We start from the raw sequence: 23911 nt of genomic DNA, 5'->3' as shown, positions 1-23911 counted from the left end.
TTGAGGAATTATCCCATATTTAAATGTGTGATTAATAATAAATAAAGACTGAATTAGCCACCTCATCTGGTCTTTTTTTGTGCAGGAATACTGTCCTCTAGATGTGATTCTAACCCACCTTTGAGTTTAACAAGGGAATACAACGCTAACCACATAGTGCTGGAGTTATACACGAGTCTGTAACTCTTGGATATGAAAATAAAGGATTTGTAATCGGACTCTTTGACGTGACGTTGGAGGATATGATTGGTGGGCGGCTCTGGTATATATCCGTCAGCCTTCAATCCCACCTTCTCGCCAGTGGAATTTCATCTCAGCTCCTGCACCTTCAGGGCAGACGAGAACATAAAATAAGTAAGTACTCCACAGTTTCCTCCTGAATTGGTATTCAGCCTTTACAAATGCCCTCTTGCTTTAACACACATGTCGGAGGGGTACTTGCTGTGAGGACCAGTGTTGGAGAACCATGATCGTTGCAGTGTGTTCTGGCCTGACTCCGTGTCATGTCTCAGCTGTATGCCTACGTGGACTTAGCGAGCTAGTAGAACCAACTGTAGGCTAGCATTAGCTCGCTAGCTAATGCTACACTTGTACTTTTTTACCACCGTGTTAGCGTTGGCTAGTTCATATAAAAAAGTGTGACGGCTATTCTAAGGCTTATATTTATCAATCCACAGATAGCTTAATGCCATTAGCTGGCTGAAACACAGCCTGAAGTTGTGTGTAGGCTGGTGGAGTGAGCCGGGCTACATGTAGCCGAGGAGCTACGTGTCACACCACAGTCAAAGTTTTTAGCAAGTTTGCTAGCTAGCGTTAGCTTCGGGTTTGGAGCTAGCAATCCACGCTGCAGTGGTTTCGCTACTTCCACTAAAAGGCCCACACATTGGCTAAAACATCCCACATCCTCGTCCCGTCCCTGGCTGTCGGCTTCACGTTAGTTTGTCTCTTTCGTGACATTGTAATGGTCGCTCCACGTTAGCCAACATGACGGTAGCTAGCTAGCTAGCATGGGCTGTGCATGTAATGTGCCAGCTAGTTAACTTGTGTTAGCTATAGCACTCACACTAACCAGCTACTTAAAGCTTTAATCTGGGATTTGTGTGTAACATTAAATCGTCTCGAAGGTTGCAATGCTGCAGATAACGTTAATGCAAATGTGACTAGCTAGCCAGACCAGCTCGTCAGCGTTAAGTTGAGCAGCACTTAGTGACCTCGTAGGTTAGGTAATGTGCAGATGTATGTTCTGCTAAGCTAGGTAGGTGGCCAGGCTTTAATCAGCATTAGGGCTCCTGAGTAATGTTACTAGTCCCCTGTCTAAACGCTAAAGGTAAGACACAAAAAACCTGGAATCACTGCTGTAAGACACAAAAAACCTGCTGTAATTCACATGTGTCCCTTCAAGCAATGGAGTTACTGTCTTTATTTACTGCCTGCTGCTGGTGTATACATGTGTAACAACATTATTAGTTGCTTGACTGATGTTAAAGGGAACAGGCCATGTTGTGTTGCCTGTGCTAACACGACTAGGCCATACTAGCCAGAGTTACTTAGTTATGTCTTCATTGTGCCTACTTTATAAGCACCAAGTATGCTTACAAAATGCAGGGCATCCCTTCATACATGGCAGCTTGTGCACACTTCGGCTAGAGGAAAGTTAGTGTCGAGAATAGATTATATATATTTGTAATGACTCTCAACAAATTGTCTGGCCATGTCAAAACTACACAGCCTTTTAATGATCACACCCTTTCAAAAACCAAAAAATATTGTGTGTGTGGTTTTTTTTAACACAAGAGACCAATGGCCTACTTACCTGGTTCACCCACAGCAGCTTCATTAATTACCAGGTCTGTCCCTCTGTCCGACAGGACAGTGTCCAATTATAGAACCCAGATGCTTGTCAGGAGAGTGAACTTCAACGGCAACGATACTCTACTGGAGTTCAGTAATGTCCTTCTTGGCATCAACTTTATCTGAATACTTGTTAAATTCTGGTTTCAGTTGTCTGAGGTGGCAGTATTTTGGCAGTTTCATTTTTTTTGCTGGTGTTGCTAGAAGCCCTCCTTTAAAAATATACAAGTTACTTTAACACTCTGAGTGATGCTGACTTTGTATGTGGTGCCTGATGTTTCTATTTCATGAGTTTTAGATGTGTTACTGTACGATAACTTGTTTATAGAAAAAAACATCAGCTATTTGTATTTCATTAACCATTTTAGTTAATGGATAATGATACACAAATAAGCAATACTTAAAATCGATCATACATATATTTTGGAGAATACAATACTTTATATATTAATATATATATATATATATATTTATTTTTATTTTTTTTGTGCACTCATAATGATCCTGTAGTAGCCAGTCTGTGCAAAGGTTTTCAAAAGAGACATTGATTTCTTTATATTACTTTGCAACTATGATGCCATCCTAATTATTTCAATACAGCTGATCCCTTTTTTCTTTGTGCACTTTAGGCAAAAGCTGGCAGGCTGACGGGAAATTGCATCTTTACAGGACGGATTATCTGGTAACTGACCATTTAGCTGGTAAGTTGTTAAAAATATTGGCATTGTATATTGCTGTCATTTATACCATCTTCAGCAATCCGCAGCATACCGTTTTGTTTACACTAAATGGGATTCTGCCCGACCCAACCACCGCTTGAAAATTGGCCCTGTAGTAATGAAGTATAATTAGGATTGTGGAGTAGAAAGCTTCAGCTCTTCTGCTGTACAGCGTTTTCTCACTGACATTTAGTACAAGAGTATCCTGTATACATGGAAATTTAGAGTAGGCTGCCATGCATTGTACTTCGCTTGTTAGGAATTAAAATTTTATCCTACAGAGCTGGATCTCCAAATCAAGCTGAGAAAGGTAGCCATGATGTTAAAAAGACAAAACCTTATTAAGTCCCACAGTCCTTTAGTATCTATCAAACTTTGTAATTCATTAAATAAATCGCTGTTTATCTTGAAATAAGATGGACGTTCTGGAGACTTCCTCCCTTCCACTTTGTGAGGGCATTTATTAAATTTAAAGCTGGCCGCAGAGGACATTGTTTTATATTCAGTCTCTCAATACAATAATACCTAAACTTGAAGTGTGTTGCACACTTATTATTTTTTACTATGGTTGATACTAAGACATTGAATTTAACTATGCAATTTAACCTGTTTAAGTAATTGGCAATACGTAAACAAGTCCGTTTAGCGTTGGCGTGGCTTTTGTTTTCCCCTGTCATGGATGACGTTGACGTGCTTTGCACTTTCTCTAGCCACAAAAATGCCAACAAGGCGAGGACGGCCTACCTCCAAAATCCAATTACAGTTGCTTCAAAGTTGTGCTCGCCCCATATTGAAATCCATACTAAAGGTTTGATTTAATGTTTAAATGAAGGATATTCGCGCACTTGACTTGGCAACAGGGTCTGCAAACAGTAATGAGTGCTGGGCAGAGAGCAGCCTTAAATTTATGAAGCCTGACAAGGAAGGGGCCACTGAAAGGGAGGTCTGAAATGTGTATGGGGAGAAACTGGCGGCTAAACTGATGACTACCGTGTTGAGGCTCCAAGTGAATTTCCTTTAATTACCTGGTCTATGGAAAAAACACAACCTTAATATCAACAAGTTATCTGTGACATCTGGGAGTCTCCATGATTTCTTTCGTGCTTGGGGACAAAAAAAAAAATCCACCATTAAAAACAATTCACATTCCTTTGCTTTTGGTTGGCCAGGATTTAACTTTCTCTGCCAGCCAGAAAAACAGAGCAGTGAGTCCCGGTGATATATTCAGTTTCATCGTTGACAGTGAAGTGGAATCAAGCTGTAGCCGGAGCACTTATTTGTTTATTTCCAGCAAAAATAATTGTCGATGGAACTCAATCAACACTTCTAACTTTATACAAGTCAGAAATCATAAAAGCTTTAGGTCTCTTTTAAAAAAAGAAAATATGTCATAGGCGATACGATTGGCTTTGTGCTTGCTTTCTCTCCTGGAAAGAGTTCTGTTCAAAGACCCTAGACAGGACATCAGAGTTTCCTGTTGATGGACTTTTGCTTTAATCCTATCCAACATGGACATACACAGGGGTCAGTTGGGGGAAAAAAATCCTCTTAACCCCAGAGCCTACTCACTAGGTTACACTTCTTAGAATAGCACTGGACAAAGACGGTCGCGTCAGAAGACAAACTGGTTTCTTGCTGAGAGACAAAATGTTCTGTCGTTGTGGCCCTGCCCACACCAGTGTGTATTTCTTCCTTTGTGGTGCTAAGGTATTATCTATTTACACACTAATCAATCTCGGTATACTTTTAACACAGTGCCGACATGCTAATGTGACGGGAAGAAGTGTGGTTATTCTGTGAGAGACACATTTTTCTTTTGATGAAGGTAGATTAGATAATGGGGGAAATCCCAAAGTCCGCCTCTGATAAGCTTATGAAACATGCTAAACCTGTGCATGTAACGGGGGCCCTGTTATCTAGTTTCTATGACACGAGTGTATGCAAAACAAGGATATAATCATACTTTTATGGCACTGTAATTGCTGATGTGTAAAACCTTTTATAAACCGATCACAACATGTTAGTATGGCCCAGATTGAAGCATTCTGCTTTGTAGGTTAGACTGACGCCAAACATCCATAACCCTGTGAAATTTCTGTTTTATTTTTATACAGCAAGCTTTTACTAAGAGGGTTGAAAAACAACATACTGTACGTTGGCAATAATGAAGGTCTTAACATCTTGCTAAAGCTCTTGAAAACATGGTTTCCAATCTTGAGTATTTCTCTGTGACATTGAATATTGATTATTTCGTTGAAAATATGCAGAGTCAAAGTTCAGAAAAACCTCCTTGGGTATTGTTTAACACATGTTTATAACTCATCCGCCCCGTCGATCATAGTGAGAGGATGATTAAGAAAATAGGTGTTTAAATATTATGCACTTCCTGTTGCCAAACCCTTTAATAATAATGCTTCCTTTCCTTCCAGTGGCACACTCGGACTCTCTGTAAACGTGGGATTTTGACCATGAGCTCAGTCGCTGTACTTACGCAGGAAAGCTTCAATGAGCACCGCAGCGGGCTCCTGCCAGAGCAGAGTGGTGGTGAGTGTTTGGATTTTAAAGGTCAGGTTTGAAAAAAAAAAATAAAAATGCAAACCAAGAGCCTTAAGTGGAGTCATGATTTTTTTTTTTAAATCTTTTTTTTTTTTTTTTGTCTGTGTTCAGCTGCTGGGGCAGGACCCAGTGCTGTAGAGGAAGAGGATGCTCTTCCTACCTACAAGGATGCCTTCCCGCCTCTGCCCGAGAAGGCAGCCTCACCTGAGGGGACCCAGGAAACTACCAACGCCTGGACATCCAAGATCCGCCCTCTCAAGTCTTCTGTTATCACCCAGGTAGAACATGTTCATATTACCAACACATGAACTGAAAGGTTTGCTACTACTTGTATGAATATGTTTTGTAATATACTGATTGAGTGTTACTTGTATTCTTGGAGAGGGTGGGTTGTTCTTCCACATCCACCTTCCTCTCTTTCCTCAGTTGGTGGTCTCCTACGTTTCCCAGAATGCATTTCACTTTCTCCCAGACAACATACCGCAACATGTTGCATTAAATACACAAACTTTCACAGAGGGACTAAGAACATTTTGGGGAACTGATTTGACTGCAGGGACCAGGGTCTAAGTTAAGTTCTGGGGAGATTTTACCCCCAATAAAGGCCCTGGTCGGTGGGTAGTACTTTCTGAAAGTGGAGGAACTTTCGGATGACTATCGTTAATTTGTCAAACACTAACACAACGTTGCTGCTTAAACTTGTGTTCCGAATTCATTCATAAAAGAATGAAGTACCCTTGTATCAACTTAGGACGAGAGGAGAGCATTTGAATTTGTTTCACAACATCAAAAGTAGAGTTTTGTTAAAGTTTTCACACGCGTTCTAAACTTTAAAAAAAAAAGATGGAGAGAAAAAGACAGAGTGACAGGGTTTTGGTGCTGTGAATGAGAGAAAAAGTTACATTCTGATTGTTGTGTCACTGCGGTTACATTTTAAAGCACAAATAACCATCAAACACTCGGCATATGATTTACTGTGAAAACAAACGCTCTTAGTTCATCCATTACAACATGCATTAGCAAATGCTATGCAGCCGTAAATGTTGCAGTGAGACAACCTAAGCTTTATTTATTCAACGTGGTTTTTTTTTTTTATACATAACCGGTGGGCACACTGACCTGCAGGCTGCAGTGTGTGTACCCTGCGACCACCATCAGCCCTCGGCACATGTCATGTTAACCCGTCAGCGGACTAATCTTTACAGGACTTTAGACCGCTGTGGAAACGCAGACAAGAACAGGCTAAAGGAACCGTTCAGTTCCTTTTTTTAAAAGTAGTTCTGGACTAAAAACAAAACACGGTTTTAATACTTGCGTACCCACACAGGTGTTTTTAGTTACTCTGGCTGATTAGACCTCTGCTCAGGCTGAAGGTGGGCAGAGGTATTCAGGGAAATTATGAGCTCACCAAAATCAAGATTTATCCAAAAAGAAGGGGGAAAATGTGTAGGTTGAACTGCCTGAACAGGGGCAGTGAGCACAGTCTGTATATGCCCCTCATAGTTCTTAGAAAAGTGTTAATCCGGCAGCCATGATCAAAGCCACCTGTGTTGGTGTACCACAGTGTTTTTAATAGAATCTGTGATTTTACAAGCTATTTTAAGGAATCCTAATTGTGAAAACAGATTATTTTTTCCCCCAATTTTTTGGCGTGGTAAACCTTATCCCCTGCAGACTTATCGACTTGACATAGCAGGAAAAACACAGGTTCAACTAATAACAGTAACTACAGATACAAGCAGTATACCATGACAGTGAGCCAGCCCGCACAACACCGGGGCCCTGCAACGGAATGCCAAGCAGTGTTAGTTAACGTTGTAAATCACTGCCATGTCAAAATATCTGCTGCCAAAAGGCCTCTTAACTAAACATTAGATAAAGGAATGTATAGCATACAGTACGATAAGGTGTTACTGTTGCCTCTAGCATACTCCAGTGGTTCCTAGGCCGGATGATAAAAGGTCTCATCTCAGATTCAACTTTTTAAATCTTGAATACTTTTTCATGGAACCCATTTACAATTAATGTGCAAGATGAAGCCCTTCCTTTAGTAGTTCAGGGGTGGCTGGAATCCACAGTTTCAAACTGTTTTTGTTTTCAGCGCCAGTGGGTCCCCATTTATTTTGAGTCATATCGAAGCAATTTATTCCAGTGTAACATTTGTTCATCACATCAAATAGCCGTTTTTCATTTTTCCACAACCAGGTTTTCCATGTGCCGCTAGAGGAGCGCAAGTACAAGGACCTCAACCAGTTTGGGGAAGGAGACCAAGCGAAGGTCTGCGTGGACATCATGCACAAGACCGGAGCCCATCTGGAACTCTCCTTGGCAAAAGATCAGGGTCTCTCCATCATGGTTTCTGGAAAGCTGGATGCCGTGATGAAGGCCCGCAAGGAGATTGTGTCCCGACTGCAGACTCAGGTCAGGAGTCCGCCCTTTGTCTGTGATAACTGTATGCGGTTTTAAAGGTAGAATACAGTGGCGTCAACTGTCCCATTTTAACCCCGACAGGCCTCAGCTACTGTCGCCATCCCCAAGGAGCACCATCGCTTTGTCATCGGCAAGAACGGGGAGAAGCTTCAGGAGCTGGAGCTCAAGACTGCCACCAAAATCCAAATCCCACGACCCGACGACCCCAGTAACCAGATCAAGATCTCTGGTACCAAGGAGGGCCTGGAGAAGGCCAAGCATGAGATCCTGTTGATCTCAGCTGAGCAGGTGACTTGCCTCCTGAGACGGTCAACTAATTCACATTTGTCCCTCATATTGCAGCTTTAGGATATATTTACATGTTTCGTCCCCCTCGTGGTCTTGTAGGACAAGCGTGCTGTGGAGAGGGTGAACATTGACAAGGTGTACCACCCATTCATCACCGGTGCCTACAACAAGCTGGTAGGAGAGATGATGCAGGAGACCGGTGCCCGCGTCAATGTCCCCCTCCGAGTGTGAACAAGACCGAGATTGTCATCACTGGGGAGAAGGAGCAGGTGGCCCTTGCTGTGACACTGATCAAGAAGGTTTATGAAGAGAAGGTAATGTTGGAATCCTAACGATTGCAAGGAAAGCGAGCATTGACACAGATCACATCAATTCCCTGCTCAACTAACCTTTTTTGCATTGCAGAAGAAGAACACGACCACCATTGCAGTGGAGGTGAAGAAGTCTCAGCACAAGTATGTGATCGGTCCCAAGGGAAACACCCTGCAGGAGATCCTGGAGAAAACTGGCGTCTCAGTCGAGATCCCACCGTCTGACAGCAGCTCAGAAACTGTCATCCTTCGCGGGGAGCCGGACCGTCTGGGTCAGGCCCTCACTGAAGTTTATGCCAAGGTGTGGAACTATTGAAAATACTCTTAGCTACGACCTTTGACGTGGGTTATTGTTTAAGAAAAAAGTAACTTAAAGTGCATGTTTCCTTTCGCAGGCAAACAGCTACACTGTTTCCTCGGTCACAGCTCCCTCTTGGCTTCATCGTTTCATCATTGGCAAGAAGGGGCAGAACTTGGCCAAGATCACCCAACAAATGCCCAAGGTCTGTTTTATTATATTGTTTTTTTCATATTTTTTACTTTTCCATTTAAAAACTCCTTTTTGTTTATCAAATTTTCCGACTTATTTTTTCACGTATTTTGCATTCAGGTGCACATTGAGTTCACCGAGGGAGAAGATAAGATCACCCTGGAGGGGCCCACCAAAGACGTGCAGATGGTGCAGGGCCAGATTGAAATCATTGTTACAGATTTGGTGAGTATGGAGTTGACTATAGAACGATATCTAGACACAAAGCCTGACCGACAATCAAAAGGCTTCTTTTAATGTCAAGGTCATGTACAACGAAGTACATTGTGTAAAAGGAGGACCTTTTTTAAAGAGAGTAGCATTGTATAGAGTAAAGCACCTTTGACAACACATACATTGATTTTCATGTTCTTGTCTACTTTCACCTTAAAGGTAAACCGTATGGACTACACCGAGATCAGCGTGGATCCCAAATTCCACAGACACCTGATAGGAAAAGGAGGTGTTAACAGTAAGTACTGTGTTTCTGTCAAAAGGCTGGTGTATTGGATTGCAATAGAGCATCTAGGGGTTGTAGATATATGCACTCTATGTATTGTGGCTGGTTCAATGTAGGAAGTAGTGAATGACTAATATGGCCAACATAGAGTACACATTGTCACGTCTTTATTTTATTTTGTGGCACATGTTTATACTTGCATGCTTAAACAGTAAGGGCGCGTAAGAAGTGACTTCAAAATAAAAGCATACTTCTGGTTAATATGTTCGGCAATTTTCCATTCATTCAATAAGTCAGTCATGCCTCTCAATAAATAAAATAAAAAAACGAATGCATATCAAATAGTACATAAACAAGTGATTATTTAGAGAAAAAAACTCCCTGCAAACTGTATTTAAAAAAATAAAAAGGTTTTGTTAATGTGCAAATAAATAGTCAAACGTAATAATAAAGAACCTTTTTCCAAAGACCAGTACACCACCCTAGTGTTCAGTTTAGTTTGCTGTTATCTTGATACGCATCATCATTTTGCAATTGCAAAAAAAACTGGGTCAGCGTCCTTCTAAAGCCGTATATTTATTTTTATTATTATTATTTTTTTTATAGTCAACCGCATCAAAGAGCTGCACAAGGTGACTGTCCGTATCCCCCCTGACAACGAGAAGAGCAACGTGATCCGTATTGAGGGGGATCCCCAGGGTGTACAAGAGGCCAAGAAGGAGCTGCTGGAGCTTACGACACGCATGGTGAGTACGAACTTAACGAGCAAGATGCTTCTAATTGGATCCCGATGTCCCGTCGCTAAACACACCGTCTCTCTCTCGCTCGCAGGAGAACGAGCGTACAAAGGACCTGATCATTGAACAGCGTTTTCATAGAGCCATCATTGGCCAAAAAGGGGAGAAGATAAAAGAAGTGCGGGACAAATTCCCAGAGGTGAGTTTGTAACTGTGGTGGCGATGGTTTGTCTGTACTGAACCTGTTAAATATACCTCAATAACTCCATGATCACATTTCTTCCAGGTCATCATCAATTTCCCCGACCCAGCACAGAAAAGTGACATCGTTCAACTTAGAGGCCCGCGGAATGAGGTTGAAAAATGTGCAAAATTCATGCAGAAGATAGTGGCTGAAATGGTAAGTCTTTTCTCTTACATGTGTCATCTGGTAAAGACAGGCATTTTAAAAGATTGTTTATTTTGGCCTCCATGAAAGTTAACTCTCAGGGATTCCTTTTGTCAGGTGGAGAACAGCTTTTCTCTCTCAGTCCCCATCTTCAAGCAGTTCCACAGAAACATAATTGGAAAAGGAGGATCAAATATCAAGAAGGTATATTTAAAAGGGGATTTCATGTATTTCAACGAGTACTTGGGGGTGTCCGTGTTTGACTTGAACGATATGTTTCCTTTCGTTTTCTAGATTCGGGAGGAAACCAGCACAAAAATTGACCTGCCTGCTGAGAACAGCAACTCCGAGATGATTGTCATCACAGGCAAGAAGGCAAACTGCGAGGTCGCACGAACTCGCATCCTGGCCATTCAGAAGGAGCTGGTAAGTGCACGTATATCAGTCTCTCCAAAGCTTTGGCAGATGGGTCTAAATAGGGACTTCAATATGATTCCACAGTTAAACTTAAAAACATTAGGAAAAGTAATGTAACAAAAGATGACACAGCATGGAACTTAGAATATCTTTTTTTTATTGATTAGAAAAATGTAGACGATTACTAATTATAAAACGCCTGATATGCAGTAATCTGATGTCTCCTATACTTGAGTTTATGTGATTTCTTTGATAATTAACGTTATATTTGCAACTAGATATCAAATAAATAAAACCGCATTTAGGAAGACTTTATTTAGGACAAAGCGTCAGTAGCACTTCAGGCAGACAGTGGTACTTCAGCACGGGAGACAGCAAGAGGTTTCCAAAACAAAAACACATGAAATTCTCTTCATTTCTGAAGACGGTCTGTGCGAAGTTGACGAGGGAAAAGCTGCAGAAATCAGGAAAGACACCACAATAACTGTAGAAGGCGCTGTGGTTTTTGTGAAGCGGACTGCTTTTCCTTTAGCGTCGTTTCACAGTACAGAGAAACACGGTACAATAATACTTAAGCAGATACTCTTTGCTGGAGTACAGGAGAAGCCTGAACAGATTCCGATAAGATGGTGAATCAAATTTTATTGGTACATTTGGTCGTAAATAGAGCTGCTTTTTTTTTAATTTATTTTTTTAAAGGAATTCTGCTGGTCATAACATTTGTTGACTCCCTCCCACTGGTTAGCGCTAGCTAAACCCCGGGACCCTCATTCTATTTTTTTGACTGATGCGAAGTTAAAACCGCCCGTTCCACAGGAACCAAATCCAGTCCTTATGCAGAACCCTGAACACACACTGCCCCCCTGTCATACATCGACTCAATTCCTAGAAAATAGCCTACTGCTCTTAATAAACACGGTCATTCTTAAAGTACCAGTGCTATTTAAATTTAATTTCTTTCTATTCTAAACAGCAGGGTGTTGTGATACTTTTCTTAGTATCTGTACACAGCTCAACACTCAAACAACTAATTAACGTCTTCCTGTGTTTAGGCTAACATCACGGAGATAGAGGTGTCCATTCCATCCAAGCTGCACAACTCCCTGATCGGGTCGAAGGGCCGCTTTGTGCGCTCCATCATGGAGGAGTGTGGCGGCGTGCACATCCACTTCCCCACCGAGGGCTCCGGGATCGATAAGGTCACCATCCGAGGCCCTGCGGAGGAGGTGGAGAAGGCCAAGCAGCAACTGCTCGCCTTGGCAGAGGAGAAGGTTTGTAGAAATGTCAAGAGTTGAACTTCAGTTGACCTCGCTAAACTGGCAGCCTTCAGACAGGGGCGTAGAGGGAGGGCCTCTGTGCCTTTTATTGATCATACATTACAACATGCTGAGAGCTTCTGTCAGTGGCCTTTCAGCTGTCAGAATTAAAACAGGGAGCTTGTTTATAGCTAGTAGTAGAAATTAAGATTTGCTTTGCCTGCTGCACTTTTCTTCATCAAGATTAAAACATGTTCAGCCCATAAAAGTTCAAATCAGGGGCTCTTGAGTTAAACATGACAGAATTTTCCATCTGTTATGGAAGTTAATAATAGCATCTTTTGTGCCGACCTTTTTATAATTGGAATTGACTTGTGTTAGATTTCTTGCTCTAGAAATCATTTTGGTAATGTTTTATTTTTTTTACTACAGCAAACAAAGAGCCACACAGCCGAGCTGCGCGCGAAGCCGGAATACCACAAGTTCCTCATCGGGAAAGGCGGTGGAAACATCCGCAAGGTTCGCGACAGCACCGGGGCCAGGATCATTTTCCCCACCGCGGAGGACAAAGACCAGGAGCTCATCACCGTGGTGGGCACTGAAGAAGCCGTGCGGGACGCCCAGAAGGAGCTGGAGGAACTCATCAAGAGTTTGGTAAGGCTCCAAATGAGTTTTGAACATAGCAGGATGAGTTTTCTCATGACGCCTGGGTTTTTAAATGTATTCACTTTTTGGTTGCAGGACAACGTCGTCGAGGACAATATGATCGTTGATCCCAAGCACCACCGCTACTTTGTGGCTCGCCGCGGCCAAGTCCTCAGGGACCTTGCCGACGAGTATGGTGGCGTGATGGTGAGCTTCCCTCGCACGGGAACTCAGAGCGATAAGGTCACCCTGAAAGGAGCCAAAGAATGTGTGGAAGCAGCCAAAAAGCGCATGCTGGAGATCGTTGAGGACTTGGTTAGTAGTTGCAGTCTGATGGTCTTTATTTTTTGTTTTTTTGTTTTTCTCCTGAAATGTAATCAAATTCTTTTTTTCCCTCCTCATTTGATCGTCCTATTTTCCAGGACGCTCAAGTGACCATTGAGTGTGTGATCACTCAGAAGTTCCACCGTTCTATCATGGGTCCCAAGGGCTCACGGATCCAGCAGATCACTAGAGATCACAATGTACAGATCAAGTTCCCAGAGCGCGAGGACCCGCAAGGTGAACACATGATCCGCGTGAAGACTTTGAAACAGAGTCCCCAAATTACAAATGTTCTCAACAAAACTTTGTCCGGTTCACCCTTCTTTTTTTTAGCAGCAGCAGCAGCAGCAGCCGCAGCACCTCCTGCACCTCCTGCACCTCCTGCAGAGGCCCCCATTCAGGAGAACGGTGAGGCCGACGGAGAAGTGAAGGAGCCCGTCGATCCAAACGCGCCTAAAAAGTGTGACGTCATCGTGATTTCTGGCCGCAAAGAGCGGTGCGAGGCTGCCGTGGAAGCACTGAAGGTCGGTGTTTAACGAAGCTTAGTGTTAATTGTCCAACTAGTTCCTTGTTTCCTAACTGTCTCCTTTCCTTAGGCCTTGGTTCCTGTCACTATTGAGGTGGAAGTGCCTTTTGAGCTTCATCGCTACATCATCGGACAGAAAGGAAGTGGAATTCGCAAGATGATGGATGAATTTGAGGTGCTTGTTAAAGACTTTGGGTTGATGTTTTTATATTTGATTGTTATTTTGCTTCAAACTCAGAGTAACCTTGCTTTCGTCCTCCAGGTTAATATTCAAGTGCCTGCTCCTGAGCAGCAGTCTGATAAAATCTCCATCACCGGCTTGGCCAATCACCTCGACCGCGCCAAAGAGGGCCTCTTGGAGCGCGTCAAAGAGCTGCAGGCCGAGCAGGAGGATCGGGTTAGTATTGTGTGGAGAGCATGGATGTATTCACAGTGTGAGATTTTAACTATTTTTAATAGGCGGTGTTTCAGAACTTACAAGTATGCAGAGATGGAGAAGGAACAATAAACTCAGACACTTATTATATTGTAATTCATTCCCATCAGGCAAAGTCCTGCTACAATCGGAGCGAACAGCTAATGCTAACCGCGGTTATAATGATGCGTTCTAGTTCTATCCAGTAAAATTGAGTATTGTCTTGAAGATAAATTATAACTATCATGATGTGTTAAAATATAATCTTGTAAAACATAGTTTTGGGGCGAGAAACTTGAATAAGTACAGTTGTTCACAGCAGTATAAAGAAGATATCCGCGAGGGAAGTTTGACCTGTTTAACTTACTAACATTAGCTCTAATCATCTTATAATCTTATATCATTTAAACTACAAATGCCCCCAAAAAATGTTTAAGAAAAGCAAATACTTAAATAAAAATACAGTCAATAATTTCTTTATCATTTTCATCTGATTCATTTTGGGGGTTTTATGCAAATAACATCCACAGATGACAATAACAAAGTAAAAGGATAACAATGTTAATTTTTCGCAGTTTACAGTGATTTTTTTTGGGGGGGGGGGGGGCGTTGATATTAGTCTTGAACGGTGACAATACATTATTTCGACCGGAATCGGCTGCAATCGGTGCATCTCTACTGATCCGTACTGAGGGGGAGGCTCACTTCTGCTGAATGTTCCTTGTGGAAGTTACCTTCAGCATGGATCATTCACATACATGGAGCACTTAAGTTATCTTTGAGATAACCTTGAAGCCAAACAGAGGAAAGAGCTTGATGATTAACCTTCTTAGTCATTGTTGGATGACCACCAGAAGTAGAAATGAGTCACATGTCCAACTCACTGCAGTCCTAACCCCAGAGTATTGTTTACACCAACCTCTCCACAGGCACTCAGGAGCTTCAAGCTGACCATCACTGTGGACCCCAAATATCACCCCAAAATCATCGGCCGCAAGGGCGCCATCATAACGACCATCCGCACTGAGCACGACGTGAACATCCAATTCCCAGAGAAGAACGATGAAAACCAGGTACGTTTTTTTTAGCTCCTTTTTTTTTTTTTTAACTGCAAATCAAAAAAAAAATGGAGGTGAAAGGTGAATGTACTCCATCAGCACAGCAGGTGGTGCTATTTTACCAGTTCATATCATTGCTACGTGAGAATGCTCGTCACCCATAACTACAGTAGTTACAAACCTAGAATTAACGTTGGCAGAATAAATCATGGTTAATTTGATGGCTTTTTTCCTCCACAGGATCAGATTACTATTACAGGGTATGAGCACAAAGCCATAGCAGCACGAGATGCCATCCAGGCCCTAGTGGATGACCTCGAGGAGATGATCTCCGAGGACATCACCCTGGACAGCAGGGTCCATGCCCGCATCATTGGAGCCCGCGGCAAGGGCATCCGCAAGATCATGGATGAGTTTAAGGTGAGGCTGCTGAGAGAGGACAGTGGAATACAACAACACAAAAGCCAGAAAGTAGTACATGGACACAATTCCCATCATCTCCATTACTCTTCCTGTTTGGAGAGAAGTTGACCTCATAATTAAAGGGACGGTTCATCCAAATCACAATATCTGCATGGCCATATGCCTAAAGTAGAAAAATACATTATCAGGTTGTTGTTTTTCTTTAAGGTTTTGCCATATTGATAATTTTGCTACTGTAAACAATCAGTTTTCTGCAGTAAGTCCTACAAAGCAAAGATGATACATTTACCACATTTTTATCTAAGCCCATCAGTGCTCACTCTCACATATGATAGTTGATTTATTGATGATGATGATGGTGGTGCCATCATCATGGCTCTGCCTTTTGGCCTGAACCAGGCCTCAGTGTAGGTTTGACTTTGATGGATTGGAACTCTTGTAATCCCTACTCTTAATAGCTAAACGTGAACCTTCTTAGCAACGACACAGCTCTGCGTGGCGATGGTACCCTAGGTGGGGGATACCTGAGAGAGAAACATGGATATCATTTATATTTCTAGAAAAGTAAAACCCCAGGCAGGGATACTGTGTCCTGGGCTGCCTCTTGGGGCTCGGCTTGGTCTTATCCTTCAGTCACCACATATTTGTGTTCTATTTCTTTTCATGTGTTATTGGTTGTTTTTATCACCTCTAAGCATCCAGTCTTTGACGTGGCTCGGTGTCCATCTATTTTCAGGTTGATCTCAGGTTTCCCCAGAGTGGAGCTGCAGACCCGAACCTTGTGACCGTCACAGGTCGCCCCGAGCTTGTGGATGAAGCCATCGACCACCTCCTGAACCTGGAAGAGGAATACGTAAGCTTTTATTTAATGCATGATAACTGTTTTTATTTTATTTTTTTTTTTTTTTTTTTTTTTTTTTTTTTTTTTTTTTTTTTACAGTAGATGGTATTAGAAATTACTGCAATGTCTGCCGTGTCTCACTTTAGCATTGATACATTTCTTTGTTGTGACGTTTTGCCAGATGGCAGATGCTGTGGAGAACGAGTCCAAGATGGCTTACATGAGGCCTCACGGGGGAGCGCTTCCGCCATGGATGAACAACGTGGCCCCTCCAAAGGCTTCGTGGTGAGGGAGGCTCCCTGGACCACTGGCAACGAGAAGGTGAGCTTTTATTTTTTATTATTGCTCCACACTGTTAGAGATTCGAATCGGTCACACATTCCTCTTTTAATCCCTGTTTTTTTCCCCTTTTTATTTATTTTTTTAAACTTTTAGGCCCCTGACATGAGCAGCTCTGAAGATTTCCCCAGCTTTGGGGCCCCAGTGGCAGCCAAGGCCTCTCCCTGGGGACCCAAGCGCTTCTAAGCCATGCTGCTACAGATGGGCCTGATCTAAACCGGACACAATCTTCCCCTCGATCGTCCTCCTGCCCCCCACCCCCACCCCCTATTGACCCGGACTGACCGCTGACCCTACGAGTCTTCAGTTCTGAGAATGTCATCCTTCTCTGTGTACTTATCCCGCTCGGCCCTCGCAGATTCATCAGTCTAAAAGTGCTTTCAGATACTGTAATTGACTTGTGAGCTTTTGTATCTGCATTTAAATAATGCTCTATTATCACTGAAAAAAAAAAAGAGAAAAAAGGTTAAGTCTACACAGTCTGTACAAGACTGACATGTAAGTGTTGATTAGACCTGACATTTCATCGTGGTTTGAACTGTTCTACCAAATTCAGCGGTGGCCAGACATGAATCTTATTTAGTTCTTTTTTTTTTTTTTAGCTGCCCTTCTCTTAGTTGCCTTAGCAGGTTGGGGTAAAGGGATCGAATTACAGCTGTGTCCTGACATGACGCCTGACCAAGGAGGGGCCAGCTGTTTCAGTAACCCCCCCTCTCTTCTTCTCCCCCCCCACCGCCTGTTTTACTCATGTAGCTGTGTCAGTCGTTATCTCTAAAGCACACTGTGGTGGTCGTCCTCTTTGTCTCATCTTTCCATTTGCTTGTTAACTGTGCTTCTGTGAGTAGTGGCTCGTACCTTGTAGCCTTACGAATTGGTAACCTTTACAGGGAGGAGGGGGAGATGGGGGAGGGGAGGGATCAGTCGCCGTCGCCGCTGCAGAACGGCGCCCATTCAAACTGCCAGATGTTCGGAGATCATGCCCCGAAACTAAACTTCTTACAACACTATGGCCTAGAGCTCCAACGTATCAAACCTCACACTAACTGTTGAATGAAACTTTTTTTTTTTTTTTTTTTGACATTCAAAAGTAAATCACTATACAAAAAAAAAAAAAAAAAATCTAATATGACCGTGTTTGTGAGCTAAAACAGCAGACCATCTCGTGCCAACTATCTGTCTAGTGGTGTCCTGTGTTACTCATCCTCTGTAGTGGGTCAGTGTCCAGTCCCTTTGTCTTCCAGTTGCTATGCAGATTGTTCTGTTCTATATAGCAACGGCCCTTTTTTTTATCAGCCTTACAGTTAGAAAGATACAAACCAGGTAGCGGTGACGTCAAGGTGCATTTTTAATGGCCAACTGGGAAAGGTGTGGTTATTGTTCATGTGAAAGCTCTTGGAACAATCCCCCCCCGTCCCAGTTATAGTAATGAGTTTAATTTTGCCTGAGGCGTGCAGATTTAGCTTGCTAGCTGCTAATTGGACACCTTGCATCAGCCTACCTTGGTTTGTATCCTTCTAGCATTGAATGAAAGATTATGCAAATACCATTGAAGTGAACGGTTAAGGATGACACTGGAAAAGAAATTGTCCAAAAAGTCAATAAAAATTGAAAACCTCTGTTGGCGCGTCCTTCTGATTTATTTTGTGAAGAGCAACATTATTAATTCAATCGTGGAATAAAACCACATGAACAGAATATTCATTCTGGCACTTTGCAGAGCCGATGTAATGATACTGTTGACATGGATACTGAGCAGTGGGTATCAGTTTGAAGGCTTGCTTTCTTCCTTTTTGGCCTGAAGGTGGTGCTAGAGGAGAGGTCATTATTATAATCCACTCATGAGATGTTGGGTTGTCTAGGATTTAGACAAATGTCCAATCTTAGTGGCAAATATGAAGAATTAATACAAATTAAAATTGGCCATGAACTCAATTTATAGTAAATAAAGTGTTTCTAGGTAGTAGAGCTCCAGGTTGCAAAACATAAGAATGAAGCTCTATGAGGAAGAACATTTTTTTGTATAAGTAAAGCAAATAGGAATCTTTTCCATGTTATAATTGCACACTAATATCACTTGAATCCACCAACTTCATAGAATATATTAGATTAGAAATGATGAAGTTGTTTATGCTCTAGCATTACCTTTTACTAGACATGTTTCTATGTTGGGGGGAAAATTTGAGTACTACAAGTCTCTGTATCTGAAGTAGTTAAAATTAGCTCCACATATTAAAAAATCTCTTTTACTTGCTCTCGTTCCCACAATTTTCACTCTTGATGCATAATTTCAAAAGAAAAAGTATTGTGGTAGCCCTGGGCCGTATTTGATCACATGTTTTGGCTGGCCCCGTTTACCCTCTCTCCTTCTGATTGCCTGGTTCCTCCCTCATTGAGAGATTGGCTTCACCTGTTGGGAGCCTTTATGAGCTGGGGGATTGCAAAACGTCCCTTTTTAAGGGTTAGCACTACAGTTTCAAGTTACACAACACCCACACACCACTACTGACTTTACACACTAGTTTGCTTCAGTTGAGTAATCTTTAATGAATGTTCTTGTTAACATTAACTGCCCTCATTGATTAAAAGCCCCTGAACGAGCTGGTTCATGACATGGGGTAGTTTTTGCTCTTTCGTTCAATGTAGCTGTGGAAGTAAACAGACTGAAAGGAGCTTGAAAGTGAGTGGATCTCCAGCCAACTGCTGTGTAGGCCCTCAAGTTAACTGTTCCAAAAAAACAGCAAAACCTGACAGTTTTCTAACCTTCTCAAACGCTCACATTTTTGCAAGCCAGTCTGCTTTTCTGGCTGTTCTGACCCACAATCCTTTGTGCAGCAGACAAATAAGCGAGAGGGTCACAGTTCAAGGTGCCATGTTATGAGGAAGAAGTATCTACTGCATGCAACAGTATGTACTGAAAGTAAAATGAGTTTGTATCGGTAGCTATTTTTCTGTTCTGCCTCATTGACTTGTTTGATGTTTTTTATCTTTTAAAGATATGATATGCTATTTGACTTGTGTGCGTGTGTGTGTTTTAATCTGTGTGTTTGTCATCTTTCTGTATTATTTACACCGTCAGTATCATCAATGTTGTTTCTTTATGCGGGTTGTGTAGTTGTGATCTCATCTTATCAGAGAAACTCACTTAAACTATTTCGTCCTCCAGATGGCCTCACAAAACACCTTTTTTGGACACAACTCAAGAATTCAGATGCCATGTGATTTCACACACATGTCTAACAGGATTAAAAGATGGAGTCGTGATATTTTGGGAAGATATGGATGCAAACTGCAACGTGAGGCATAAATTGTAGTTACATGTAAACTGGTGTATATAAAGAAGCAAAAAGCATTCAAAGCCATCCCATGTGTTCTAACAGAAGTTGACTAACAATCACTTCCTCTGAGCTAAAAGACAACGATGAGTTAAAGGTGAAGTCCACCAAGACATTTTTCATAGATGAAAATAGCTATTTTTGATCTACATTATTTGCCTGGACACGCGGTATGCAGAGGTTTCTAAGAAGCTTCATGTTAACCCGACATCAGTGAGGGTGAAGGATCTCACAGAACTCTGGATCATGTTACATTTAGTCCACTTTATTGAACTCAACACCAAAACAAACTGTGTAGGAAGGTGGTGCAGAGGACGCACACAGTGACGGCTTCATCTGCACAGGTGAGTTTGGGCCGCTCCTCGTCCTCTCGACTGGGGCCGTCGTCTTCTTCTGAGTGTTGACGCACTGGTTTGGGGTCTGGAAGCAGGTTTGGTGCAGAAGTGCGTTCAGCGGACTGCTGTGGTGCTGCAGCTTCCTGAGATGTTTGGCTGGTTGACATCGACCGTCAGGTGTCTCAGGGAAAGACACAGGAAGAGTCCTGTCCTGAAAACAAGGAATATTTATGATGAATATGATTAAATACTGTAGCTAATAACATGTTGATGATGTGTTGATGATAATAAATACCATCTGATGTACAGGATGTCATGTTAACTTTAGCTCATCACCACTTGATGACAGTGTTTGTAGTTTAAATAAGAGTCTTTCTTTCTCTGCTGGTGAGCTCGTCCTCCTCGTCCTCTTGACTGCTGGGGGAGGTAAGGTGTTGGTGGGGCTGGAGGTTTAGGGATCCAACCCTTCTGATGGGGTCTGGAAGAAAGGTTGGTGCTCAAAGGTGTATTATGGTGGTGCTGCAGCTTCCTGTTGATGATCGGTTGGTTGACATCCACTCTCAGGAGACACAGGAGACACAGGAATCCTGTCCTGACGTCAGAAACAAGTCTCAGATCAGTTATATAATATGATAATATACAGTATGTGATGTTAAATGCAGCTTAATGAAGGGCTCACTCCCTTTGTTGACGGAAACACCACACGCTCTCCATCTTGTCCTGTCTTCATTCGTCCTTCTGGTCTGGTCTTGAGTGAGCGTTTCTTCTTCGTCGTCATGGAAACTCTGGAGGTCCTGCTGGAACGTTGAGTCTCTGTCTTCCACGTTGTCTTCTCTCCGTCTGCACCGGAGAGAAACATATAACGAATAATAAATAAATGACTAAAATGAGACTTTTAAGACTCTTTTGATGATGTTATTAATGATTTCCTTACCTGTATCTCAAGTCATAGTCAACTCAGTAAAAAAAATCAAGGAAAGTACAAATTTCTTTAAAAATTTCAAAGTACTTTATATCCAAATCAGAATGTTGTACTTACCCTTTTTCCATAATGATGTGGGGTCAGCATGAAGATTAGACCTGCCTCTTTGACAATCAGCGACCAATCAATAGTATACAGTAACTACCATGTGACGTGACATTAAATATTGTTTTAAAATAATAAATAAACATCTTAATTTAATTTAATTTAATTTAATTTAATTTAATTTAATTTAATTTAATTTAATTTAATTTAAGGTGTTGGACGCCAAGACTATCTGGGGTTTACCAGCTCTTTAAAACTAATATATCAGCCCCCAGACAACACAGAGAGAATGCAGCCACCAGATATAGATCAGCTCTGGTGCTAGTTGCTACCTCGGGCATCTCCAGCGCTGCCAGACTCAAACCAGTCGGCCCTCAAGTTTAAAAAGTCCTGCCAGACACCTGCCAGACACCTCTTAACAGTACAAAACTAAAACCAAGCTACCGGACAGAGACAGGTCTTGGTGCTAGACTCTCTCGAGGGAGCTGCCAGTCCAGTCTTCAGATGCGACTCTTTCCAGAAGGATTGTCAGTCCTGCTTCATACAGGGCTGAAATCCTAATCTGAGTCACTGTCAGTAAACCATCCGTTTTTTCCATTTCCAGTAGTCCTACCTGCTCCTCTTTGTGGAAGAACTGGGGCCAGACGTTGAGGAAGTCACCTCTTCAAAGGTCTCCTCTTCTCTGTGGCTTTCTTCATTACTCCTTCTGGGCCTTTTAGCAGGACTTCCTGGTCCTCAGAGTTCTCCTACATGCCCTTTTTTGTGGAGGAGCTAGAGTAAGAAGTTGTGGGAGTCGACTCTTTAGAGTTGTCCTCCTCTATTAGTCTCTTCTGAAAACTCCAGGACTCTTGTCTGAGTCTGAGCTCCATCCTGCTGGATGCTCTTGTTCCAGACACCTCTTATAGGCACAAAACTAAACCAGGTCCTGGTGCAAGACACTCTCTAGGGTGCTAACAGCTGTGCCAGACTCAAAGTCCATTCCACACTGCTACAAAGAAAAGTTTAGTCTCCAGATGCGACTGTTTCCAGAAGGATTGTCAGTCCTGCTTCATACAGGGCTGAAATCCTAATCTGAGTCGCTATCATCGTCCCACCTCGACCTCTTGGGGATGACCTCCCAGAATCTCTCCCCGCTCCTCTTTAGGGAGGATCCGAGGCCAGACGTTGACGAAGTGGGCTCTTCAGAACAACTCCTCTTGTTCGTCTGAACAGGATCCGTCTCCTCGTCGACCTCCTCCCTGCTCCTCTTTCTGGAGGAGCTAGGGCCGGAAGTGGAGGGAGTCGGCTCTTCAGGGCTGTCCTCTTCCTCGATGCCTCCTTGAGGCTGAGGAAGGTGATGATGATGAGGTGGGTGCTGATGATGATGAGGGTGATGATGAGGAGGTTCCTGCTGAGGTCCGTCCCATCCCCGCCAAAGCTCTGGTGGTGGAACGTCTTCCTGGTAAGCACGTCTGAAGTCTTCACCGTCATTTTCAAACTGAAACTCCTCCTCTTCATCATCCTCCTGATGACCTTCTTCATCCTCTTCCTCAGACGACATGCTCTCGTAACCAGAATCCTCGCTGCTCCAGTCGTCGCTGTCATCTGTGACTTCATCATCACCATCATCGCCAACCTGGTCATCTGAGAAGAGAGCAGGGTTATCCACACCTTCAGCCTCTTCTTCCTCATCTTCATCGCCGGAGGAGAGAGTGGGGATGACCACAGCGTCTTCATCTTCTGCAGGGTCGTCCACTTCTGCCTCTTCAGGGTCCTCACCTACAGGAAGAACAACAAGCTCCTCTTCCTCACCATAAGAGGAGTTATTAATCGGGAGAGTGTTACCTTCGTCATCATCGTCGCTGATCCTGAGCACCTCAGGGACCCCTTCAGCTGCAGGACTGTCAACCATGTAGAAGACACCTGAGGAAAAAAGTTTAAGACCAGGAAAAACGTAAGTACTCCTCATTACTTTCATTATTAAGGACTAAATAAATAATAATCAAAGAAAATGTTTTTTTAGATGTAAAGTTATGAAAAGCTTAAAAATGATAGATTAAAGTGACAATATAAAACCTTAAATTCTTCCTCATCGGGCTCATGTGTGTGTGTGTGTGTGTGTGTGTGTGTGTGTGTGTGTGTGTGTGTGTGTGTGTGTGTGTGTGTGTGTGTGTGTGTGTGTGTGTGTGTGTGTGATTTGATCACATTTGATATACAGTGATATACACTGATTCTTATGTTGGTAAATAGCAGAAACAGCAGATGTTGTTGTTTTCCAACACATCCACTGCAAAATGGTCACAAGACAAACTACACATACAAATAAATATAGTTTTTAATAACCAGTAACCTCCTCATGACAGATAACAGTGTTTATGTCAGACCCACATCACTCACACAAGACAGTGATGAAGAACACACATTAAAGCGGACACACACTGATTCAGATCCCAACACACGAGCACATACACGGAGCATGCACCGTCACTACTTTGTAAGAACATGCTGATTTTCACAAGTTCTTACCTTAACCTTACCTTATAAAAAAAGGGTGCCTTGCCCAGTCCCCCTATAAGCACAAACATGACGGATGAATCACGAACAAATCACGTTTATTTTAAGGGACAAAAAGATGACATCACACAGGATGTCAGCTTTTTTTTTAGCAAGAAATGTTTAAAAAAACAGACAATTATTCACAGGGACCAAACAGAGGCGTTACAAG

General features: G+C 42.5%; 1 protein-coding gene across 1 annotated transcript; it reads left to right on the top strand.

Annotated features, from left to right (window-relative positions):
• Positions 1–259: 259 nt before the first annotated feature.
• Positions 260–18129, top strand: hdlbpa (high density lipoprotein binding protein a). Its single transcript, XM_054602678.1, is given in 30 exon segments — positions 260–354; positions 2481–2552; positions 5000–5114; positions 5238–5404; positions 7332–7547; positions 7638–7844; positions 7944–8055; positions 8058–8158; positions 8250–8456; positions 8551–8658; positions 8766–8870; positions 9078–9156; positions 9751–9890; positions 9976–10080; positions 10168–10281; positions 10387–10473; positions 10564–10695; positions 11739–11957; positions 12375–12596; positions 12684–12902; positions 13010–13148; positions 13245–13435; positions 13508–13612; positions 13700–13834; positions 14782–14925; positions 15151–15330; positions 16070–16186; positions 16356–16407; positions 16410–16495; positions 16610–18129. Coding segments are annotated over 28 exon segments (3855 nt in total). The 5' UTR covers positions 260–354; positions 2481–2552; positions 5000–5038; the 3' UTR covers positions 16700–18129.
• The last annotated feature ends 5782 nt before the right edge of the window (positions 18130–23911 follow it).

Source organism: Anoplopoma fimbria, chromosome 8 (assembly GCF_027596085.1).
Source record: "Anoplopoma fimbria isolate UVic2021 breed Golden Eagle Sablefish chromosome 8, Afim_UVic_2022, whole genome shotgun sequence".
NCBI classification, from domain to species: domain Eukaryota; kingdom Metazoa; phylum Chordata; class Actinopteri; order Perciformes; family Anoplopomatidae; genus Anoplopoma; species Anoplopoma fimbria.
The sequence above is the reverse complement of the archived record's forward strand: the minus strand, read 5'-3'. Positions and strand labels throughout refer to the sequence as shown.